Here is a 14989-nt window from a genome sequence, read left to right on the forward strand (position 1 = left end):
CTGCTGCCGTTATACCAACAAGGGACCTTATTCAAACTTTCTCCTCCCTTAAGCTGTACTTTCTATAGTAAAACGTTCTTGGAAGCAATGTACTGTTTACCTGACAGTGTGTAACTAGGAAAACAACAAGTACTTTGAGGATTTGTGCCTTTTAAAAAAATCCATGGCAGCTGGAAGACTTCTCAGAAAAATACTCATGCAAACAGGGTGAGAAAGTAAATAATGTCTTTGCACATATTGCCCTCTGGTGGCTGACTTTGGGATCTGGGGGAAAGCCGCATGGGGACTTTGCCCTGTCTGAAGTACCGTATTTTTCGCCCTATAGACGCACTTTTCCCCCTCCAAAAATGAAGGGGAAATGTGTGTGCGTCCTATGGGGCGAATGCAGGCTTTCGCTGAAGCCTGGAGAGTGAGAGGGGTCGGTGCGCACCGACCCCTCTCGCTCTCCAGGCTTCAGGAGAGCCCCAGCGCCAGCCCCACAAGGTCGGGGGACAGAGGGAGGCGGAACGCCGCCATCCCGCTGTCTCCCGAAGTGGTTTGGAGGCGGACGGCGGGGAGACCCCGCCGCCAGTCCCGCAAGCTCCGGGGACAGCGGGGAGACGCAGCGTGTCTTCCTGCTGTCCCCGGACCTGATCTGAAGGCGGGCGGCAGGGAGAAGAGCGCTTCTCCCCGCTGCCTGCACCACAAGCTCCGGGGACAGCTGGGAGACGCAGCGCGTCTTCCTGCTGTCCCCGGACTTGATCTCAAGGTGGGCGGCGGGGAGAAGAGCGCTTCTCCCCGCTGCCGGCCCCACAAGCGCCTGGGGGGGGAATAAATTTTTTTCCCTTTATTTCTCCCCCAAAAAAACTTGATGCGTCCTATGGGCCGGTGCGTCCTATGGGGCGAAAAATACGGTATTCTCTTTTATATGTCCTGAATCTCTCAACGCCCATGTCGCATCATTATGCGGATGACACCCAGCTCTTACCTCTTTTCAAATCAGAACAAGTGAAGGTGGTGAAGGTCCTGTGTGAGTGTCTGGAGGCAGTTGGAGGATGGATGGCGGCTAACAGATTGAGGTTGAATCCTGACAAGACAGAAGTACTGTTCTTGGGGGACAGGGGGCGGGCTGGTGTGGAGGACTCCCTGGTCCTGAATGGGGTAACTGTGCCCCTGAAGGACCAGGTGTGCAGCCTGGGAGTCATTCTGGACTCACAGCTGTCCATGGAGGTGCAGGTCAATTGTGTGTCCAGGGCAGCTCCATCTGGTACGCAGGCTGAGACCCTACCTGCTTGTGGACTGTCTCGCTAGAGTGGTGTATGCTCTGGTTATCTCCTGCTTGGACTACTGCCATGCACTCTACATGGCGCTACCTTTGAAGGTGACTCAGAAATTGCAACTAATTCAGCGTGCGGCAGCTAAACTGGTGACTGGGAGCGGCCACCGAGACCACATAACACCGGTCTTGAAAGACCTACATTGGCTCTCAGTACGTTTCCGAGCACAATTCAAAGTGTTAGTGCTGACCTTTAAAGCCCTAAACGGCCTCGGTCCAGTATACCTGAAGGAGCGTCTCCACTCCGATCATTCTACCCAGACATTGAGGTCCGGCACCAAGGGCCTTCTGGCGGTGCCACTCTGGCGAGACAGTCCGCGGGCAGGTAGGGTCTCAGCCTGTGTACCTGATGAAGCTGGTAGACAGCTGCCCTCACTGCGAGAAGCCAAGTTACAGGGAACCAGGCAGAGGGCCTTCTCGGCGGTGGCACCCACCCTGTGGAATGCCCTCCCACCAGATGTCAAAGAGAACAACAACTACCAGACTTTTAGACGACATCTGAAGGCAGCCGTTTAAGGAAGCTTTTAATGTTTGAGGCATTACTGTATTTTAATATTTTGTTGGAAGCCGCCCAGAGTGGCTGGGGAAACCCAGCCAGATGGGCGGGATATAAATAATAAATTATTATTATTATTATTATATTATTATTCAGCTCACTTGGACGCCCACGACTTCTAGTCTTATGAGAAATGCATTTTTGTTTCTGCCTTCTCCATGCCATGCAAAATTCTATAAATTTCTATCATGCTGCCTCTCCTCCAGAGTCTAAGGGGAGCCCCTTCACCCTAGCTCCATAGAAGTGAATGGTCACGTTTGTTCATTCATACATGTGGAGAGAAAGTAGCGGCTAACAGAAAGTAGGGGTGTAAGAAGGCGTTGCTTTCTGCTCCACCCTGTATTTGTGTCACATGCAGTACTCTTTCTGTTCTGCTGCAATTCGCCTTCTGCCCAAAGAATCAGTCGTCTCGATGTCTGCTGTGCTGAAATTACATTGCGCCTTACACAATGTCATCATTACGTCATCAGTTCTGCAAATTGCTTTCTTGCTGCATTATTTTGTCTGTTTTATATTGTATACAGCCAAATTTCGGTTCCCGAACTCCATTTTGGAACGTTTTGGCTACCGAACGCTGAAAACCTGGAAGTAACTGCTCCAGTTTTCAAATGAGTTTCGGAAGCCAAACAGCTTCCGAGCCACATTTTTCATTTTCCCCCTGTTGACTTTGCAGCTATCCCATTGATCCTCGGTTTTCAAACTTTTCGGAAGCCGAACAGTCTTCCGGAATGGATTAAGTTCGAAAACCAAGGTTCCACTGTGTTGAAATCTACAAATGAAGGGTGGCGTACAAATTTAATAAGTAATGAAATACTAATTCCACCCCATTCATTTCAGTGCAAGGGAAACACAATGCAAACATGTGTGTATGTGACCGGCAACATAGCATCTGCAAACCCAAAGCAACAGCAGCAGCATATTTGCAGGATTTATTTCTGTTGCAGATTGGAGGCGAGTAAGTGAATGCTGGCAATTTCTGCTCCCGTTTCTATTAATCGCCAGAATTCTCCAACGTCCCTGAAAAAAAAATGGGTGAAAATTAGGAAAACGGGGTGTGAGAATTGGGAAGCGGGTCCTTAAAAGATTTTCCAGATTGGACTGGGAGCCCTGGAATTCTTCTGCCCTGCTAGTTTGACTGTCCCTTCGTGATGCTCTATCAGGGATGGAAACTCTAAAACCTGGGGGGGGGGGGGTTGAAACACAGCCCTCTGGACTTCCCTATCTATCCCGTGGGTCTCTCCCCAAGCCATACCCCCTCTCTGCAGGTCACATCCTCCCCAGCTCTGCCCCACCCCCCCATTGAGTGTTTCTGACTGGCTGGAATGTGTCCTTGACTCAGATGATGGCTCTTAGCCGTCTGGGTGTGCAGAGAGTTGTGTGAGGGTAGGCAGGAACTGGCTTACCATACAAGGGTAACGTTCATATTTATTGCTCTGCCGCTGCTAGCACGTGGCCCTTGAAAGGCTGGGAAGAAGGGAATGTGGCCCTCAGCCAGGAAACGGTTCCCCATCCCCGCCTGAGAGGAAAGATGGAAAACAATACAGGACTCTTGGATCGTCTGGATGGAAAACAGAGGAGTGTGTGTTTTGTAGAAATTAGCCTACTGTAGAAAGGGTAGATTTCCATTCATTTGCCAGCTGACAACTGTTGGGGTATCTCAGTTGATTGTGCATGAGACTCTTAATTTCAGAATCGTGGGTTTGAGCCCCACACTGGGCAAAAGATTTCTGCATTGCATGGGGTTGGACTAGATGACCCTTAGGATCCTTTCCGACTCTACCACTATATGATTCTATGATTTGCCTCCACCTGTTCCCCAAAAGATACCCAGAAGAGCACATTTTCCTAGCTTGAATCAGCGCTGCAGAAATCCAAACTGATTCTAATTCTTTCAGATTTATTTCTCAACATGACTGTTTAGGAAAGCTGCTGAATTTGGGGGTTTTGAACCGGGATAATGGAAACAAGAGGACAGCGTCGAAGCACGGAATTGAAAACTTGAAAGGGCTGCCTTTAAAATACGTTGACGAGCCAATCTTTCCTTACTTTCTCGTTTTGTAAAAGACTCAAACAGATTTCAAAAGCAGAACTTGCAAAATATTGCAGATTCATGAAGCCAAATGAATTCTGACCATTTTCCCAATTTCAGCTTGAGGGGGAATCCTTTTGGCTTTCGTCTTCCGGGAACAATAAAGCTTTCTTCCTTGTGTGCTGTCACAAGCTTTTTAGCTGCCGTGTGTCTGGAGGGAATGAGAGCGTCTCATGACGGAAGACCTCCGTCCAGTGTCACTTGACTGAGACAATAGTCAAAGAGCTACATATAGCGCAAATGTTCCAGAAAGTTCCCTTCAAGGCGAAGCTCAGACCTTGCTCCTATGGGCAGCGAGTGCAAAATTGTCGGCTTGCTCATGGGTTGCCATATCTGCTTCAGGATATGGGCCCACATTGTTCTCCTGTCCAAAAAATAAAATAAAAATTCCTTCGTATAGAAAACCAGCAGGCTAGAATATTTCTCCCTGGCATACTATTCTTCTACCTGGAGGGATATTTGGTGGGGTATGAAGTCCATTCAGTCTTGTGAGTCTATCCGCGAAAAATGACGTGGTTGGCCTCCTCTCTTGCCATTTGTGAGAACTGAGGCCTCCTCGCCCAACCTGAGATTCCACAGGCCTTCTTACGTTAGAAGGGCACTCGCTTTGGCTTACACCGAAAGCCCAAAGGAGAACTTGGTTGGAACCAGGTCTCAGCTCAGAAACCTGGGTTTGTTGACGAGCCGCCACCTTGAACCATCAAATGCTACGAGAGAGAGGATGTTTCTGGGAGTAAGCGTAGGGAAACTGTGGCCTTCCAGATGTTGACGGACTCCAACTCTCATCATCCCCAGCCAGCACGACCAAGGATGATGGGAACTGGAGTCCAACAATGTTTGGACCGGTGACTGGTTCCCCAACCCAGGCATCTCCCTGGCAAATGAGCTACCACAGTTCACACACACACACATTTTGGATTTTGAAGTGGCTCCCAGACCGGCCTGCCCCTCAGCTCATTTCAACGTCCTCCTGAAGCAAACTAAATTTCAGTCCTGGAGATTGGGAGCGGACGTTAAAGATGGCGGCCATCTTTACGGAAGCCAGATATGACGCTAAACAGTGCTTGGTGGGTGGTGAACACCCCTGGCTGGGCCTTCCTTTGGGATAAGACGTCTTTTGGACTAGGCCAAGCCAGACCCAGGAAGGGTGCTTGGCAAAGGTCCTTTGGTGGCCCAGCTTTTGCGATGGCTCTTGTGGAATGGCCAAGCTCCTTTTTCTTGGGAAGACTGCCCTCGTCTCTGGCTCCATAGCTGAAACCAAAGACATGGCTTTTCCTGCTTCTCCCCACGGGGCCTAGGTGTGGTTTTCGGGTCTGCACCACTGATTCTGGCCCCTCGCCGGGCACGTCGAGGAGACTCTCCCAACGAGCTCTACAATGCCCGCTTGCTATCCAAGATGGCCTTCCAGTCATCGGCCCACGAGTGCAGCCTCCGACGAAGAGGAGGCAGCTGGAGGTGCTTGTTGTGGCAGGCCGTGAAGAGGATGTGCTCCCAGCTCGGACTCTTCTCAGCTCCTGGAAGGCAAAGAAAAGAAGGCGACTTAGGACCTTTTTAAACTGAATAACACCTGTCTGTGGGGTTTGTTTGTTTAAAAAAATCTGCCACCTCACTGCTCTATGGAATCTAATAGCGGGGAATGAAAAGGGGAGAGAAGTTTCTAGTCTTCATGGGTGTAAATATTGGCTTTACAACAGCTGGTGGAGTCTCACAATCCACTAACAGAGGTCTGCGCTCCAGTCTGCAGAGCTCGTATACTATGGGAAGGCAACCTAAGGCCCGTGGGCCAGATATGGCCCAATCGCCTTCTCAATCTGGCCCGCAGACAGTCCGCGATTCAGTGTGTTTTTACATGAGTAGAATGTGTCCTTTTATTTAAAATGCATCTCTGGGTTATTTGAGGGGCATAGGAATTCATTCTTTTCCCCCCCTTCAAAATATAGTCCTGCCCCCCACAAGGTCTGGGGGACAGTGGACCGGCCCCCTGCTGAAAAGGTTTGCTGACCCTTATTGTATAGGTTTCATGTTTTGTTTCTGTCCTCGAAGCAGAATTTTGAATTTCTGCAGGGTAGACACAGCCCTGTGTGTGCTATATGCCTGTAAACCCCAAAGTCTGTCATAAGCGACTTTGCTTATTTACAGTAAGGAAGCAACTGTCAGAGAGCCATATAGTGTACTAACCAAGAGAAACCTGCAGCCGGGAGCAATGTGTTCTAAACATGCCTACTTGGATGTAAGTCCCATTGCGCTCAATGGGGCTTACTCCCAGGTAAGTGGCTGTAGCCTCAGGAGAGGCTGGATGATGTTTGTCGTGACACACAGAAGAATTGCCTAAAAGCAAAAAACGATATTCTCACAGCTCCTTCACGTCCCTGCCTGCCAATAACCTCAGAGCTCCTCTGTGTCCCTCCATCCCTGCTCCATTTAAACTCCTGCTGTTGTTTAAAACCATCATTTGAAATCCTGCTTCTCTTTCACTCCCCCTCCACCCTTGCCCTGACTTCATGCGAATCCAGGATTGCGATGCAGGCCTATAATGGGAGTTGCGTGATGACAGCCTTACGTTTTTATGTCTATAGGAAGATACAAACTGAAGCTCAATCCAGATAAGGCTGAGACACTGTTAGTGGGTGGTTCCCTAGACCGGATGGATGGGAGGTTGCCTGCTCTTGGTGGAGTTACACTCCCTCTGAATGAGTGGGTACGTAGCTTGGATCTATTGGTCTGGATCTATAGCTGGATCTATAGTTCTGGATCTATTGCTTGAGGCTCAGGTGGCCTCGGTGGCACAGAGTGCCTTCCATCAGCTTGGGCTGGTGGTCCAGCTGTGCCCCTATCTGGACAGGGATAGCCTAACTACTGTTGTCCAAGCTCTGGTATACAAATTCAAATAAATAAGCACAGTATGTGTCAATGTTGAATCATGCTGTTGGGGCCTTCACTGCCTTGCACTTCCACCCACCCACCAGCCCCTGATGCCCTTTCCCTTGGGACAACCCCTTCACCTATTATATCAGGCCTGTCGTCGATCAGCAGGTCGCCAGAGACCACCGTCTTATCTCGGGTGAGGACGATCTGCTCCAGAAACTCTTGGCCCAAGTGCTTCTCCACCCAGGCGTACTGGAAAGTGGAAAAGGAAAGAGTGGAATAAAAGAGTTTGTGGGCAGAGGGTGGGGGGAGGATGGAACTGGCACCGGCATGACCAGCAAACCCCAATGACCCAAAAACCCAAAAATAAACCCCATTATGGGGAAGCAGGGAGCGGGAAGTGGAGCTTAACTTTGAGCCAAGACTCCAGATGGGCTGGGTGTCTGCACAAAATTTGACTGCAATCTTGCACTAGGAGCAATTATGGAACCAGCTCCCCACTGCTTTGAGGCTGATCCAGGAGTCCATGCCTTTTAATTGGCTTTTCATATCAGTCTTTCGTGGAGAGTTCTGCTTTATTCGTCACTTTAATGCATTCTCCTGGCCCCATCCTGGCTCCCCGGAGTTTCACTGCAAATTTGATCACTTTATTTTCGTTCTTGATTTCACTCACTTCTCAGCAATAATTATATACCGCTTAAAATACGGACCCTCTCTAAGCAGTTTATATAAAACGTACTATAAAATTGCAGCGGTTAATATTAGGCAGGGGTCTTCGTTGTGTTGTTTTTGACACCGGCTAGAAACCATTTTTTGTTCCGGTGAGCAAAACTGTTGTTTTTAAAACTGTTGATGTTGCCTATATTTTGATCATTCTCTTATGCCTCCTGTTTTTCAAAGTCTGCTTTTACCACTAGTTTTAATGAATATCTAATGCCAGGAAAACCCAGGAAATGTATTGGCAATTTCCAGCCAAGGAAAGCCTGGCTAAACAGACGGCTTAGTTCCTGCCTCTCCAGACTGCATGTAGGAGGGAGTTTCCGCCGGAAAGATTCTGAATTTCGTCACTGTCCTCTGCTCTGGGAATCCTTTCAATTGAAAGGCTGGCTACGAAATGTCTAAATGAAGAAACAGTAATAAAAATAATATACCCGTTACCTTTTCGTATGGGCAATACCGATACTTCTTGATGGGACTGGTGCATATGAACACATCGGTCCTACCATGACAGAAAAGAGAGAAGGTGAAGGAGGGAAGGAAAGAGACAGTGGAGCAGAAGAAAAAATAATCCACATTTGCATTTATTCATCCTGTATGGATTCTGGCCTTCCTGCAAAAAAAATAATATCTCAGGTGTGCTCTGCATAGATATAAGCAAAGGCTGCCTCAGATGGAGTCGGACCACTTAGTCCAGGGGTCGGACTATGAACTAAGGCCCAGAGGCCTGATGTGGCCCCCTAGGCTCGTAAATCCGGTCCGCGGACCCTGCCGCCCGCCTGGTCAGTCCCCACACACTGCAGACGCCTCGCCGTGCGGGGACTGACTTTCGCGACGCTGGCACGGCTTCTGGGAGGGCAGCGATGCTGGCGCAGCTTCAGATTGGCTGCAGGAAGCTCCTGTAGCCAACCTGAAGCTGTGGACGGATCTGGGCAGGAGGTGACGCTGGCGCAGCTTCAGATTGGCTGCAGGAAGCTGCGCTGCCCACAGCTGAGGTAAACGTCCATGGCACGGCCACGGACGGAGAGGCCGGCGGGCGAGTGACGGGTCTGGGCTGCGCTATGGGCATCGTGACGGGCGCATCGCGGGGCTTCAGCAACCCAAAAATACTTAACTTGAAGCTACTTCAACCCGAGGTATGACTGTAATGAAAAGAAAGGAAGAAGCCCGGCTGGTGGAAGAGCAGGGGTGTGCCTGCAGTGGGGAAGCTTCTCCCTTGCAAATTCCGCCAAACATACTCACTCTTTTAACTCGGCCATCTGCTTGACGGCTTCCACGGCCCCTGGGAGCGGATCCAGTTCCAGGAAGAAGTTCTTTGACTCCCAAATGCCAATTGCCTTTTCCTGCAAAGAGGTTTGGAGCGAGAAGGTTGGGGAGGGGAGAACATTAGCCTGTTAAGTCTGCTGCCCTCTTGGCTGCTCTCCTGCACAACAGAATCCACGAGAACAGCTTGAGCAGCGACATTTGAATAAGGGCTGCATACAGAGCACATTTTCAACACCTGACTTTCCTCAAAGAATTCTGGGGGTTGTAGTTTACCCCCTCGCCAGCCTGCCCAGTCCTCCCCGCTTATCCGATCAGTTAAACCAATAGCAGCAAGAGGGAATAGAATCGCTCTGCCCAGGCCCAGGTCAGAGTTAGCTACTCGATGGAGTTTGCAACCTTGTGGACTTTGAACACGCTTGGACTTTTGTCATTGATAAAAACACAGAGACGGGATTGTGCAGTAGATGGAGAACAGGCCTGAAACTTGGGTTCAATTCCAAGGCACTTACTTACCTGCCAGCCTCATTTCCACTCTATGCAACAGGTGGATAACAGTAGCCTACCTTATAGGGCTGTTGTAAGCATTAATAATAATAATAATAAAGCCTTGGAGGTGACTTTGCCTATTTAAAAGTGCTTGTTATTATCTACTACTCTAAACAAATGTGTATTTATTTATTTCTATGTGGGTCTACCCTTGAAGAAGACTTAGAAATTTCAACTGGTCCAACATGCAGCAGCCAGATTTCTGCCTGGGGTTCCTATTCATATAACCCCTGTTTCAAAACTGTGTTCAAATTGGTTTTCAGGCCCAGTTCAAGGAGACAGTGGCAGACTTTGGATTCTCAAATTTCAGCAGTGCTCTGAGTGGCACTAAAATTTGGCGCCCCCCCCCCCCCGCCTCTTACACATCATTGTTGAAGAGCCGGCACCCAGCACTGCCAAACCAGTCACACTACACTAAAACTACCTCACATTTTAGGGTTTAAAGTCCTAAATGACTTGGGCCCCAAATATCTGAAGATGGCCTCCTTCCCCACAGACTCTCCTGGGTATTCGGATCTTGGTAGTTCCATCCATCACCTGTAGAAACTCAGGATGGCAGCAGTGGCCCAGAAGAAGGCATGCTGCTTTGTGGCAGCTTTTGGGTTGTGGAATTCCCTGCCCGCAGAGATGTGTCTGGCACCTTCATTGTATTGTTTCCTTGGTATGCTGAAGACACACTTGACCTAACCTAGGCTTTGACACACGAGATAAATATCTGTACACGTTCCAGGCTACTCTGCACCCAGTGAGCTGCCAGCACACATGACTTGGCCACAATCCGTACCTATCCTGTCATTTACTTGTGCAATACTGTGTTTTGATGAATTTCCCCAGCAAACCAGCTTCAATCCAAACTGAGAAAAAGAACGACCTAGCTGTGTGGTAAGCCCGTAATGTGTACACAGCCATATTTTCAGGACCCATCCTTTTTTTTCCTTTTTGGAAATGTTGTACAGAATGTTAATGTTTTGTGTTTCTTCCTCCCTCCTCCTTAAGGCATCATGTTTCTAATGGCATTACCTCAGTATGTTTTACATGTACCATAAGTTGCTAGGAGACCATTTAGGTAACAAGCGATTAATACGTTTCAAAACCACAACAGTATTCCTACCACTATACAGTGGTACCTCGGGTTAAGAACTTAATTCGTTCCGGAGGTCCGTTCTTAACCTGAAACTGTTCTTAACCTGAAGCACCCCTTTAGCTAATGGGGCCTCCTGCTGCTGCCGCGCAATTTCTGTTCTCATCCTGAAGCAAAGTTCTTAACCCGAGGTACTATTTCTGGGTTAGCGGAGTCTGTAACCTGAAGCGTATGTAACCCGAGGTACCACTGTAATTTGTTTCAATATAAAATAGTGGTAACCTGCCTTGGAACCTTACTGTGAATGGTAGATAACAAATCCAACAAAGGATAACATCAAATTTCATTTGTTTTGTTCCAGCTGCATTTCCCTTTCTGCTTCTCTCTGGTCTCCCTTCTGTTTAATTATATACTGCAAGCCCCTTGGGGTTTTGTATTTTTGTATTTTGGAAGGCACTGTGGGTGGTGTTGATGCTAATAATGAGCAATTTCCTTCATTTCACTCCAGCTGCAATTCCCTTTCCGTTCCTTGGTGGACCTCCCTTGCGTCTAGTTATATATGGTAAGCACCTCGGGGCAGAGATCTGTCCTCTTGTAATCTGCAAGCTGCCTTTACTGACATTATGTTGATAACAAATAACAACAACAACAACAACAACAAGGCCACTGACTCACACTCAGCTCCGATTCCAGCTGCCCATACTGCTCCGAGACCCAGAACCCCCTGCGGTCCTCCAAGGCGATGTAGGGCTTCTCCGGATACTTGGCTCTGAACTTCTTCAGGAAGCCCCCCTCGAAATCCGCCAGCACCCCGTCCATGTCCACCAAGACCCGCAGGCGCCGGCGGCGGCCGGGGGCGCAGCGCGAAGAGGCGCTGCGTCTGCTGCAGTGCGCCAAACAGCCGGCGCCCGAGGCCAGGAAAGGGGCGCAGCAGCCGCGCAGGGCTGGCCGCGGGTGCAAGAAGAAGCTGCTCATGGCTAGCATGGAGAAGGGCGGAATCTCTCTCTTAAAAAGCCGGGGAAGGGCGCCGGATCAAGGCTTCCTCGTCGCTCTGCTCCCAAATCCCCAGCCTCCTTTTCTGCAACTGCTGCATCACGCCAGGTTTTCTGTCTCTCTGCGGCGCACGGATTTGGGGACCCCACGAGGTCCGCCAAACCCGCAGATAATTGCTACTATTGATGCAATTATTGCCGCTGCAGCGCGGAGTCCTGCCGCTCCCTTCTTGCTTCTCCACCCCGATTTGCAGCCAAAGAGGAGCCCCGGGAGAGGAGATGGAGAGGGCGGCGAGGCGAGGGCTCCCGGGCCGGCTGCGCAAAAGCAGCGGCAGGGTGGCGCTCAAGGAAACGAAGGTGGGCGCGGGTCCGGGTGCGTTACGCTCGTCCCGCGCAAGACCCGCACGGGCTTCCTTCTCCTCGCCCCCTTTGCGACGAAGAAGGGCGCTCCGTGGGGCGCCGCCGCGTCCTCGAGGTGCTTCCGCAGCGCTGGGGGTGGCCGGGCGCGGCTTGGCGCTCCGGTGCGCGCGCCTCTGGGCTGCAACCGAGCCGCGGGAGCCGCTCTCTCGCCCTCCTCCCGAGGCGCCGGCAGAGCAGCCCAACCCGGCAGTGCTCCGGTTCTCCTTCCCATCGCCCGCGGGAGGAGCTGGGGAGGTGGGGAGGGGGTTGGTGCTTGCGCTCCCGGCAGCTCCAAGCGCCGCCTCGCAGCAGCGGCATGTTTCCAGCGCCGGCCGGGAAGCGCGCCTCCAGCTCCTCGCATGGGATCTCCTGTGTTCCCCCTCTCCGGGGTCTCTCCCCAGCAGTGCCGGATTTACGTATAAGATAAACAAGCTATAGCTTAGGGCCCCACTCTCTTGGGGGCCCCCAAAAATATACTTCTTCTTAATTGTATTTCACTATTAATATACTTCTTAATTGTATTTCAGTTCAACAATTACTTTGATAAAATACATGTTTTGTTATGTGCAAATGGCTTGAGATACCTATTAGGTCCATAAATTACCATAGAGCATTATTAACACAAAAAACAGTGACAATTTGTTGTTGACAAAGGACAGCTGGACATAGAAAGGGCCCCATTACCTTCAGTAGCTTAGGGCCTCATTAAACCTAAATCTGGCCTTGTCCCATCGCCTCCCTCCTTGCGCTGGAAAACCCAGGGGTAGGAAACACCTCCTCAATTGGGCTGCTTCCCCCACTGCAAAAAAGATGACCCGAGCAAGGTCAGCCGCGCCGCGCAGCCTGATCCCATACCCTCCAACATTTATCCAATGAAAATATGGACGTCCATTCTATAGTATTAGTACCCTGCCCATCCGACTGGGTTGCCCCAGCCCCTCGGGGTGGCTTCCAGCATGAATAAAAACATAATAAAGCAATAAACATTGTAAAACTTTCCTATACAGGGCTGTCTTCTAAAGGTAGTACTATATAGCTACTTATCTCCTTGGCTCAGGAGTTGCTTAACTCTATCCCCTCCAACATCACTCCGATGAAAATAGGGACGTCCTAAGGAAAAGTGGGACATTCCGGGGTCAGATCAGAAACTGAGATGGCTTTTGTAAATCTGGGGCTGTCCGCAGAAAACAGGGATATTTGGAGGGCATGTGATCCTGCGTGTGTTTACGTGGAAGGAAGTTTCGTTTTGTTCAGCGGGGCTTTCAGGGTGCATGAGGACTACAGGCAGGTTCAGCTCTGGAATAATCAGGTTCTGACGCCAAGGTTCAACATGGTGTATACAATTAGAAGAAGTAGGCCTCTGAGCGTGTGCAGAATGCCTTTCAAGCAAAGGTTGATGAGTGCACAAGCAGTTCCAACATTGAGGTGTCGGAGCTGAGCTCCTGTGAGCTCTGGGTGAAAAAAAGCCCTTATTATTATTAAAAAATTATTTATCACCCTAAGGTCCCAGGGTGAAAATCCAAGCAACCTAACTAAAGGCGCTCATATTCCTTGGTTGCCCCTGCTTCAGCTTTGTTGAAACTCAGTGGAAACTCCTGGAAGCATAAAACAATCTTTTGTTATTGTTATACTTTGCAGAGACTGCCGTATTTTATTGTGCAATAGGAACTACAGGCAGAACTAGCCATATCTTTAAAATAATAGTAGTAGTAGTAGTAGTGAAAGCCAGGGGTTACCGTATTTTTCAGCAGGAACTTACTGGAATTCAGTTCCGATACCTCTTAGGTGGATGCCATTGCCATTACAGTGGTACCTTGGGTTACATACGCTTCAGGTTACATACACTTCAGGTTACAGACTCCGCTAACCCAGAAATATTACCTCGGGTTAAGAACTTTGCTTCAGGATGAGAACAGAAATCGTGCAGCGGCGGCACAGCGGCAGCAGGAGGCCCCATTAGCTAAAGTGGTGCTTCAGGTTAATAACAGTTTCAGGTTAAGAACAGACCTCCAGAACGAATTAAGTTCTTAACCCGAGGTACCACTGTATAAGAGAACAAGGGAAGCTTTCATGGTGAGTTCCAGTGTAGCCTTATGAGGCTTTGCCCTCCTACACCAGCACCTCTTTTTCAAGAAAGATGAAAGCACTGGTGAAAGCCATTTTTTTACAAAACATCTCCTAGAACATAATTATCACACTTATTCTGTACTGTAGCCCAGAACTCGATCCTTACTGCTTCTTGAGTGAATCCCATTTCCTCCTCAACGTTTCTGGAAGCATAACAGACTGCAGATTGAAGTAGGCCTCATTTACATCACCTGTTTATAATATGTGGGTTACAATACACTATTTTTGTTTACTCAGAACAGCTATTCGCCATATGAACATATATGGTTTTCTGCAGCATAAGACATGAGATGATGGTGAGAAGAGGTCACTGGCAAAAGAGATACAGCTTTGCCAAAAAAAACCACCCTGAACTTGAAGTGCTGTTCCATTATTAGGTACAGACTGGATATACATCGGCCCCTGATGTCCACACTGGGAATATCAAGTGAAGGATGAGCTCATCTCTTCTTAGTATTTCCTGGTATCGTGCTGCTCACAGCACAACAACTGATTTCTCTCTCTCAAATGGGATCTCTTAACATTGGCGCCTGAAATGCATTTCTCAAAAGCAAATGTCATTTTTAGAAGTTTCCAGAAGCAGCATTGAAAGAGCTGGTTCTGAGCTGAGGTGGGTTGCTTTGTGTCTCCCAAATAATTACTGCCCTATTGGCAAGGAAATTAGAATCCTCAGTAGAAAGTTGGCACACAAAAGTGCCATGCTCAGCAGAAAACAGGAACTCTGTGTCCTCTTTGTGGATTTTAGTCTGCTTTATCTAAAGCAGGCTTCCTCAACCTCGGCCCTCCAGATGTTTTTGGCCTACAACTCTCATCATGATCCCTAGCTAGCAGGACCAGTGGTCAGGGATGATGGGAATTGTAGTCTAAAAAACTTCTGGAGGGCCGAGGTTGTGCAAGCCTGATCTAAAATATCTGATGAAGTGGATTCTCCAGTCCATGGAAATTTATGCCATTAGGCACCTCCTGCCCCTGAGCCGTTTCTCTGCAAGTCAGTCATTATGAGAACTACTATTTAATAAAGGTTGCCCGAGTTTGC

The 14989-nt window shown here is 49.1% G+C and overlaps 1 protein-coding gene across 1 annotated transcript; it reads right to left on the reverse strand.

Annotated features, from left to right (window-relative positions):
* Positions 1-5188: 5188 nt before the first annotated feature.
* NT5M (5',3'-nucleotidase, mitochondrial) lies at positions 5189-12075 on the reverse strand. Its single transcript, XM_028706688.2, has 5 exons — positions 11111-12075; positions 8785-8885; positions 7984-8044; positions 6963-7077; positions 5189-5474 (listed from the first exon to the last, which is right to left on the reverse strand). Exons 1-5 carry the CDS (start codon positions 11417-11419, stop codon positions 5332-5334), a joined length of 729 nt encoding a protein of 242 aa, XP_028562521.1. The 5' UTR covers positions 11420-12075; the 3' UTR covers positions 5189-5331.
* Between the last annotated feature and the right edge of the window lie 2914 nt (positions 12076-14989).

This window comes from Podarcis muralis, chromosome 14, assembly GCF_964188315.1.
Source record: "Podarcis muralis chromosome 14, rPodMur119.hap1.1, whole genome shotgun sequence".
Lineage (NCBI taxonomy): Eukaryota > Metazoa > Chordata > Lepidosauria > Squamata > Lacertidae > Podarcis > Podarcis muralis.

Bases quoted from the DNA above. Each gene is read 5' to 3' on its own strand.
- NT5M (XM_028706688.2), bottom strand. From the start codon at position 11,419: ATGCTAGCCATGAGCAGCTTCTTCTTGCACCCGCGGCCAGCCCTGCGC. The intron at 7,078-7,983 runs GTAACGGGTATA...TCCACTTTCCAG, and splicing joins GGTATTGCCCATACGAAAAG to TACGCCTGGGTGGAGAAGCA. The intron at 5,475-6,962 runs GTGAAGGGGTTG...TTTGCCTTCCAG, and splicing joins CGACAGGCCTGATATAATAG to GAGCTGAGAAGAGTCCGAGC.